The sequence below is a fragment of the Manacus candei genome, unplaced genomic scaffold, assembly GCF_025592945.1.
Source record: "Manacus candei isolate 608988 ecotype Guabito, Panama unplaced genomic scaffold, ASM2559294v1 h1tg000009l, whole genome shotgun sequence".
Lineage (NCBI taxonomy): Eukaryota > Metazoa > Chordata > Aves > Passeriformes > Pipridae > Manacus > Manacus candei.
This window is the reverse complement of record NW_026138057.1, coordinates 6,009,209-6,019,603: the sequence shown is the minus strand read 5'-3', so window position 1 is coordinate 6,019,603 and position 10,395 is coordinate 6,009,209. Positions and strand designations below refer to the sequence as shown.

The 10,395-nt window shown below is 38.2% G+C and overlaps 1 protein-coding gene across 7 annotated transcripts in view; it reads right to left on the bottom strand.

Annotated features, from left to right (window-relative positions):
* Positions 1–10,395, bottom strand: part of ANO3 (anoctamin 3) — a 177,776-nt gene that overhangs the window by 32,443 nt on the left and 134,938 nt on the right. For all 7 annotated transcript variants that reach the window (XM_051776583.1, XM_051776596.1, XM_051776593.1 and 4 more), the window contains exons 13-14: positions 5,225–5,321; positions 147–207 (exon numbers count right to left, since the gene is read on the bottom strand). In XM_051776583.1, coding sequence (XP_051632543.1) covers positions 147–207; positions 5,225–5,321 — 158 coding nt within the window. The remainder of the gene's footprint in view (positions 1–146; positions 208–5,224; positions 5,322–10,395) is intronic.

The following is a 10,395-nucleotide window of genomic DNA, read 5'->3' as shown; positions in this document are numbered from 1 at the left end:
GAATGAAAACAGGAAAAAAATATGTTTGTATGATAAAATCCTTCTTTAGACTTTATCAAGAGCTATAATCTCCCTTTATCGAGTAATGATATAAAAGAGTTGGGTAAACTAAAAAAGGAAAAAAAATAAAGTAAAAATGTACTTACCCCAAATTGCCATGAAAATAGCAAAGAAGACAGTCCCTCCGTTATCAAACAAATGTGTAACCTAAACAGAAAAACAATACATTAGGACAAATTAATATTGCCACATTCTCTTTTGCCCCCAAAATCCCAGAGTACAACACTGGTGGCAGAAGCTGAAAGCTAAGCTTTGCAATATGTAATCCTACTAGCACGTTTCTTCTACCAAGGTTTGTCACACTCTGTCTTTTAGTAAGGTTGAAATCTGCTGTTCCAGACTATCACTTCATGCATCATCAGATACTAGGAGCTGTTCTGTCCATGTCCAGGCAGGCTAAAATTTCATCCAGAATTCCTGTCACATGGTGGGTCAGATTTAACCTCAACCTTTTCTATTTTATGGTTTTTATGAGCTTAAATAACTCTTCGCTTTTCTTCCTCTACTTAATGTCTCCTTTGATTCCATTTTATTCTTATCCTGAGCTGTTCTGCAATTTCTCTACAGGTAAGAATAGCATGTATTCCTTTGTATCCAGGAATTATATTCAGCCCCTCAAATTGTTGACATAATCTCGTTTTTAAAAGGCTTGTGCACTTTAACTCTAACAAACATTAAATAATTTCTAAATATCACCCTCTAGAGGCCCACATAATTCTAAACTGTGAACTTAATTTCTTCTTATGAATACTCTTCTTTTAGTTGGATTTATTCCTTATCTTACTCTTTGTCAAAAGATTTTTTTTTAAGCAGAACAGCTATTTGGCTGCAAAGTCTAAGGCTTATGGATTGAATATACATCTTGAAACAGAAAATATTTATTTATACATATTGACATATTTATTTATTTATACTTACTGAAAATAAGTATTGATTGAAAATCAGGTTTTGCATGCCTATGGATCATTCTAAACTTCTTGAGTGGGTGAATTTGATTCTTACAAAACTTATGAAAACACCATAATTTATATTACAAAAATCTGCAATTTCTAGTATTCAATCCACAATATGAAACTGTTTTTAGGAAGCTAATATTAAGATCAATATACTTTCAATAAAGTTAAAGTTGCCAATTTATAGCAATGTAATTTATCCAAGGATATTGGGCCTACACTTCTAATGAAGGGTGGTTTAAGATGTTGATGACAATTATTAAGCAAAGCAGAGACTTCAAATTCCTATTTAAAAAAAAAAAGCATAAATCATTATAAAATACTAGAGCAAACCAACTTATCATCAACAGGCCTATATTAAAAGAGGATCTGAAGAAGGAGGAAAAAGGAATGAAGAAGCTTTACAAATGGTTTTGATATCTATTGCCCTAAAACACTCTTTGAAATAAGAGAATGTCTTGAAATGGAATATTATTGAAAAAAACTTTCCTTTCATTGGTGCTAACTGTTGCTGACTTAAGAACCAATTTTTAAGCTTTTATCATGAAAATAAACCTGTCCTTATGCCAATGGAAGGGCACAGGTAACCAGACTGACTTTTGCTGTATTGTGACCTCCCCTTAAACCTGAAGTTACTCTGGCCAACAGGAATGCTGTCCAGGAGGTGTGCCAGGATGCTGGGGCTGACAGCCTGCCTCAGGCAGGTTACCCAATCTGCTCCTGTGAGAACTGCCTGCTGCAAGGAGAACTTATCCTGCAGACAGATTTTCATTCTTCTAGAAAAGTCTGGTGTTACTGCTTCTGCCTCAGAATACAAGAAAACTAACTAATGAAAGCAGAAAATGTTAATAGAAACTGTGTTTCTTGCCTCTGTTTTATTTCCTATTGAGTAAAATTAAAATGTTGTGAGAATTTATTATAAACATATATTTTATCTGTATGTCAGTTCTGGTTTTCTTTTTTTTTTTTTTTTTTTTTGAGGTTTGGAAATGGGAATTGACCATTTGGTATTGGACACCAATAAATCCAGTATGTTCCTTGCCAGGATCACACAGTGGGATCAACTGTCAATCAAATATGTATTTTGCTTTGCTTTTCTTTTGTTTCCATAAAGGAAAATACAAACATAATGGTTATGAGACCGAACATGTGAGAAGTGAACAAAAGCAGCACAATAACTCTGAGGAACATTATTGGCTTTAAGTGTAGATCTGTGTGATGATACAACTTTGGATATTCTGCTCAGCAAACAGTGCATCTTTCCAAGAAAACACAAAATTAACCAACCAACCAACCAACAAAACCTAAGCCAGCAGAATTAAGAGTAGAAAATAGATACTGGGTTCCTGATTTGGCTTTGTCTTCATAAAGAGTGTTTGGGCAAAAGTTTTTCAGGACCACACTCAAAATTAAGACTTGACAGTCTTAAAGGCTAAAGGCAGAGTCTGAGACTGTTGATCAGAAGGCCTCTAAGCAGAGGTGACATTGGAGGACTCTGTGCTGGTCTGTCAGCATACCTGACTGATGTTGTCATCATCAGACACAACTTGAGGCATTTCAAATCCACCCTGAATCAACACCCTGCCCCAAGGCCAAGGTTAAGGTGTGCTGGGTGCAGGACCCAGGCAAATCACAGATCAAAGAGTCCATTTGATGTGGATTAGAATGACAGCCTGGTCATTCAGCATTTCAGGTACTACCTGCCTTTCCTTTAAACAATAAACTTCACTTCAGTGTGCCATTTTTGAGTGGAAGAGGGAAGGGATGAAAGAAATGGGCAGGAACAAGAAGGAAAAAAGGCTTCTTTTGTATTCTGTCTCTAGTTTTGGTCAAAAAAGCATTTGAAGTATTTATTTTTCTGGCATTAATCTGTTCAGTCTGAAGTGCTCCTCTGCAGGGAAACATGGCAGATATTTAAGAAAGAACCCCTGGCAGCAGTTTTAATAATCTGAAACATGAGCACAGGCCTTACATAAACGAGGCAGGTCCTATGACATAAGCAGGTTTGGGGAAATGAACTTTAATCACTTAAAGAAACTCACTGTTCCTAATTAACTCAACATTTATGTACTCTACAATGAGCTACTTGAATGACTAAGGATTAAAACGCTTATTCCAGAATAAGGGTACTGATGTTTGGAACGAATCAGGAATAGCTTCCCTTGCCTATCAGCTCTTTGGTTATGTAGAAGGTAGACAGAGAAGCAAGTTATGTTCCCACAATGACATAACCAGAGAAAAACGTTGACAAGCTCCATCTCTGGAAAGAAAGAAGCAGGAAATGCCATTTTCTTTTCCCAGAGAGCAGATCCAATGACTTATTTTTAAATACATTACTTATATTACTAACAGTGCTTCAGAAAGTACAAAGGACCATTTGATTTGAAATCAGGCTATAGTTTTCTAACATTACAGACTGTTTTCATTCACTAATTTGGGTGCAAACACAGTGGAAGTGGTGACACATATTTAGATATTTGCTGCTCAACTTGAGCAAGACGGTGGCAACCAGCGGGATCACAATCCCTGCTGGAAACCAGACAGTCCATACCAAGAGGTAATGAGTGAAGGTGCTGTGAACTTTTTCTTTAGAGACACCACAGTGAATGAAGGCATTACAGTTATAACCTTTATAAAAAGCTTCATTGAGCTTTTATTTATTTTTTATTTTTTTGCCACTCGATTGGCCAGATGGTAATCCTATTCCTTCCCAAAGAGAGTTCTCTCTCTCCCACGCTTGGGGGAGATTCAGAACACACAAATCTTGAAAGGAGACAATTTTTGTTTGTTTTCTGTGTTCTAATCCAAGGTTGATCGGTTTTTCAGAGCAAGAGCATTGGCAGGAAAAGCTGGGAGCTTACATCAATTTCTATAATTGCAGACATGAAAAACGAGTGCCTGTGACTGTGGAATATGAGTGGTAACTGCTTGTCTTCCCTGGTTGTCAGCTGAATTTTTCTTCAAAAGGATTGATTTGAAAATAAATGAAGTATGGATGGACTGCCACATTTTTTCTATGACAATGAATTATTCAGAATGTGACATTAAATGTGAAATTTACATGATTTAAGCAGATGATGTCAGTGTAAATATAAATATGACAAAAAGCTGCTTCTTATTAACTGGAGATGTTAACAGGATCTAAAGTGTATTAACTTCCTGTGAAACTGCAGTGAACTGCTGAAGAGGCACTTACCATCTTCTAAAAAAGGATTTCTGGGATGGGTTGTATAGCTTGTATAATGCTATTTCAATTAAGAAAGCTTTTACTTTCAGTGCACATTAAAAAAAAAAAGAAATTAGTAACATAAAAGTTACAAAAAACCCTCATGGAGCCGTTTTCTGCTATATAGTTACTCTTGCCTTAAGTACAACATTTTCAGTAATATTTCAGTGATATCAGCATTATAAAATAGAAAATTAAATTTGGAAATTGTAAACATTAATAATTTTTTTAAATACCTTTGCAGATATATTTAAAGTGTTCAGTTTTACTCAACACTGGTCCTATCTATAAAAAATCTTGAAACCTAATACAAAATTCATTTTCCCTTTCACACTGCTGCAGTTTTGTTGTAATGCCATGGAGCAGAGACCATCACGTTTTATAAATACAGTCTTCTGAGAAAGGATTTATCTTATGGGGGAAAGAATTCCAAGAAAAATGCCAACGCTGCTTTTCCAGCATTATGAACATATCACACAGCAAAATATTTTGCTCACTTCCAAACACTGCACATATACTGAGGTCCCTGTGAGTATTAATGTTTGAAGAACAGCTTCTTGCAGCAAAATATTTAATTGTGTGAAATCTTTGCATTAGTTCGACAAAGAACATCACAGGCACATTATGCTAGAGAATTCCTTTAGGAGAAGCAAAAATTCAATTACAAAGCAAGCAAGGGAAGGAAGTTAGCTACAGGGGAAAGCAGGAAAAACCACACAAAAAAAATTTATTACGGGGGACTTAAGTTGATGAAAATAATAATTTATTAATAAGGAAATGCTCACAGAATTTTAGAATAATCTCTGGTCATTTCAGGTTATTTCCTTATTGGAAAGATGAATTAGAAAGGCTGAAAAAAATCTCTATAGAGAAACAACACATTTTTCAGGAATCTTTGATGAAACAAGGGCAGCCATTACACATCACACAATGAAAGGGGGTCTTCAGACAAAAATTATCTTGATAGCAATAATATAATAATTACCTTGGCATAGATGCAGCTTTCATTGAGTTTTTGTAGTGTGCAATTGCGTTCACACATAGGGCACATGATGGTTTCATTTGCCTCGCAGATCTCTTTGCTTTAGTATGAGACAGGAAAATAAAGATCATAAAAAGACTTGTAGCATTCTCAAAATTTTCTGAGGCTATGCCTTTTGTGCTCCCTGTTTGTTGAGAGTGCCTACGCCACAAAACTAGACCAATAAAATAAACCAAAAGTGAATGTTTGGCTTTAAAAGCCTAATCCCAAAACAGGAACCTGAAAACTATGGGTCCTAGGGTGGTATGCAGTATTTTTAGGCATCATGTTACACTTCTCACACTAGTGAATTCTCTCCCAAATATCACAAACAGAAGAATGAAAAATTGCTCGCTACCTTCCAAGCCATTTGCTGCCTATTTTTCTAAGTGATGTAGAAGATACTAAACACTGAGAGGATGAACATCACTGGTATAACTACATTGATTTCAACCAAATTATCCCAGTCATATCAGCTGAAGGTCTGTTCCACAGGATGATGATATACACACTTAGATCAGTCAGTCACATGTAAAAACCCACTGACAGGATTTCTGGCAGTAGTATTTCAAGTATTTGCATTTTTATTTTCTACAAAAGAACTTATGCATAGGACTAATAAAAAAAACCCCCACTTTAATATCCTATTTTGGGGATCACTATCTTCAAGCCACATTCTGATGTTTAAGAATCCTAAGATTCAGGAAGATGAAGTCACTATCTTCACTAAGACCATTCATATTCAAAGCACAGTACATAACTAATTTTCTTGAAAAAGGCATAACAGAACTAACAGAAGTGCAAAAATGAATTTTAAAGGAAATTTTAACTGCAGTGAGTAAGCTTCCCAAATAATCACAGAATCATAGAATCGACCAGGTTGGAAAAGACCTCCGAGATCATCAAGTCCAACCCTTGATCCAACCCCACCGTGGTTCCCAGACCATGGCACTGATGCTACATCCAGTCTCATCTTAAAAACCTCCAGGGAAACCTCCACTTCCCTGGGCAGCCCATTCCAGGATCTGATCACTCTCTCTGTCAAAAATTTCTTCCTAATATCCAACCTAAACCTCCCCTGGCACAGCTTAGGACCGAGCCCTCTTGTCTTACTGCTGGTTGCCTGGGAGAAGAGACCAACCCCCACCTGGCTACAACCTCCTGTCAGGGAGTTGTAGAGAGTGATGAGATCTCCCCTGAACCTCCTCTTCTCCAGGCTGGACAGCCCCAGCTCCCTCAGCCTCTCCTCACAGGACTTGTGCTCAAGTCCCTTCCCCAGCCTCATTGCTCTTCTCTGGACCTGCTCCAGCACCTCAGTATCCTTCCTGAACTGAGAGAGAACCTCAGCTATTGCCCTTCCCTATCCTTCAGCAATGATGACATGCCTGAACTGATCCTATGACGCACCAGGGCAGTAGCAGTACAAAATCCCTACTAATTTGCACAGAAAAATCACATTTTAATCACATGCTATAATGGTTTGGCAATAATGCAAACTGTTGTCAGATATAAGGCCAAAATGTACTGTACTTTGAATTTAAATTCAGATGATAAATGTTACATTTGCTGTATTATATATCTTGAGTTAAAATGTTGATTTGTTTTTAATAGCACAAGAAGTTTCACAAAATTATACTGACAGTGATAGGTCATATGCTCTCATACTACTCTGCAAAGGCAATAACATTTGTTTTGCAAGTGTTTGTGACAGGTGCTATGTTAATCATTATTCAATTGCAACTCAAAATCTTCAGTATAACAGAGCAAAATGAGCTGCTTTGTACTGTTCTCACCTATATATCTGAAATCTGACTGCAGCACATGGAGCAAAGACAGCTCAAGCTATGCTGCGTTCATGCCTGGCGTTTCTGTTTGACTGACAATAAAGGGACAATTTACAACAGTGAAAATTAATATCTATAAACACATCAAAACCAAACTCTTTAAAACCATCAGATCCATTTTTATATGGACTAATCGACTTGATGTGCAACTTGGAATAAGGACAGGTAATAGATATGGCACATACTTTGTTGAGGGAACCCAAATAAAGGGAGTGCTATAGGGCTATTTAAGCCCTTCCATTTGACAACCACTTTGCATTCCCTCCAGTTCAGCTCAGGGAGGACACCTGGATCAAAATCTATCTAAAAGGGTATGAAACAACAAATACAATTTCATGTTCTGCATTTTTGTTCCTGCATGTCTGAGTCCTATGAACACAATCCAAATATCCTGGAAGCTACTATGGAGTTTCTTCAACAGAGATTCTCTGGATATTTCTCTTGGTTACCTTCTTCTCATAATGGTATCCTGCAATAAGCTGCCAACAATGTATTCTCAGTACCCTAGAGGACTTCAGTGCTGGCTTATGGCAACCACAGTATTACTAAGCTTGATTTGAAATTCACGCAAGACAAAGAACATTTCAGTAACACCGCACAAACAAACTAGATCTGACTAGGTGTGACAATATTCTGCATCATCCTCGAATTATTGATTCACAAAACTTATGGCTGGCATGCCAAGCAATGTTCAGTTCTGTGGCAATATATACTTGTTTATTTGCTTATCCCTTCTCTGCTGAAACTGTGCTGGATGTTTGGAAAAAGAAGAAACGATTGTTTCCTGCCTGAAGCCACTAGAGGGGGGTTGATGGCAGCTCCCTGCACCTGAGCGGTGAAGGAACATCACTGAGGAAATCATCCTGCAGAAATGATTTGATCAGTTGCTAAATTCAGATTTTTTTGGTACACAAGACAAATAAACTGGGCTTTTTGACAGAATTTATCACACTCTAAATCACTGCTTCCTAATGTCCACAGATTCCATATAACTGGTGTAATAAACCTGTTTCACACGAAATAGTGTTCACCAAATAATACTGAATCTGGGGCAATGTGCCAGTTCTGACATTGCCATAATGCCCTAGCACTACTTTTAAATTCTTAATTGCCACTGGGTTTGCTGTGCCTGGATTTTTCAGAATATTGTACTCAACTCTGTTTCTTCCTGATCACTGCTGAACACTGCACTTGCACAGTGCAGTAGCTGCAGTGCTTAAAATCAAGTGATAGATTTTAAAACTCTTACAGTTGCTTAGCTAGAAGTTTTCTTTAAATGACTGCAGAAACACTAGACAAATAATCTCACAGTCCCAGACTCTGGCAAGAATAAGAAGAGGTATGCAGTCTGTCTCTGCATGTCTCCTGTCTGCTCTAGGTAGGAGGTTTCTCTCTAATCCTCACTATCACCCTTCCAGGCTAAGTAAACAAATATGGCAAGGAGTAGCATCTGTTATCAGTGGCCTTTTGAATTGCCTAAGCACACAAGGTGGTACAGAAAACATGTACACATATTTTATCAGACCAGGCATAATCAGCTTGAGTTAGTTAAAATCTGTTCTTGAATCCACATTTCACAGCTGTTCTTACTAATCTGCTCAGAGCAATGCCCTGATGTGACAGCATTGTGTCCCAACTAAACAACTGCAGAGATTCACATGATCAAATGCAGAGAGGATCTTCTGCCCAGAATTAACACATCCAGATTACAGGTGTGGGGCTGACACAGAGCACACAGCTAGGCCTTCTGCAAAAACCCACTCTCCGATAGTATTTTGAAATGAATTCTGGCTAATGATAGCTATAACAAATACATACTCACCTCTCCTTGTAGGTATTTAGGGCTTATATGGTGGATTACCTGACTTTCAGGCTCTTGTTTCTGGAATAGAGCCTGGAGACCCTGATGGGCTCCCTGACACTCTATATAGCACAGCATGACACTGAGGTACCTCAGGATGGGACCCAATACAACCAGCCCCCACGGGGACAAACTCGGGTCTGTGTGTTCTGTCTGCAGCTACTCAGCAGCAGCAAAGGGAAAAAATTGAGGGCAGGAAACACTGGAAGACAGCCTATCTCTGTGCTCACGGGATTTATACCCTGCAACCTTCAGCAAGGAAGACAACTGCATCTCTCTGTTAAAAGAACTTAACAGGAGTTGCATGTTCACGTGTTCTTGGGAGAAGTGTACGACAAACAGGAGGTGACTGTCCTGCTCTGCTCTGTGCTGCTGCATCCTCACCTTGAGTACAGTGTGCAGTTTTGGGTGCCACAATATAAGAAAGATAAAAAGCTATTAGAGAGAGTCTAAAGGAGTGCTACAAAGATGGTGAAGGGCCTAGAGGGGAAGCCATAAGTGGCTGAGGTTACTTGGCTTGTTCAGCCTGGAGAAGAGGAGACTGAGGGGAGACCTCATAGCAGTCTACAGCTCCCTCTTCTCTCTGATGACCAGTGACAGGACCAGAGGCAATGGCCTGAAGTTGTGTCAGGGGAGGTTTAGGTTGGATATTAGAAAAAGGTTCTTCAATCAGAGGGTGGTTGGGCTCTGGAACAGGCTCCCCCAGGGAAGTGGTCACAGCACCAAGCCTAACAGAGTTGAAGAAGCATTTGGACAATGCTCTCAGGCACGTGGTGTGATACCTGAGCCAGGAGCCGGACTTTGATGATCCTTGTGGGTCCCTTCCAATTCAGGATATTCTAAGATTCTATGATATGCAAGCATACAATAGCTTATAGTTTGAAAGAATGAAGTTATTAGAACTTTTGTTCTTTTTCTTGGGGAGTTGTCAATGCCACACCTTTCTCTTCCCCAAAGAGTGCCTGAAATATTAAGTTATACCTTGACAATAGATTATGGCCCCTTGTTCCCCCTTTATTGAAACTGCCACTGTACATGCAAAAAATACAAGATTTTCAGTTCAACAGCTCTAGTCCCTGTGCTTTAAGAACAGGCTGATCCTTGATTTCATATCCACTGTATTTTGCAGACATTTATGGTGACAAACAATTCTACAGAGAACAATATCTTAAAGATAGCGTAGTCTCCTGTCTGATACATTTATTGCATTTAACTGCATTTAATGCGGTTTGAATTTGGACAGTTTCTCATGAGTTTGCTGTAAAAAGTAAGACTAAAAAAAGGCATGCATTGCAACACTATAGAATATAACTCACTGTGAAAGTGAAATACAAGTTAAAGAAAATTCCATACAGAAAATTTAATACAGCCTTACTCAAAGCCCAAGAAACAACACTTTCTGTGAAATCTGACTCCAAGTATACTTACAG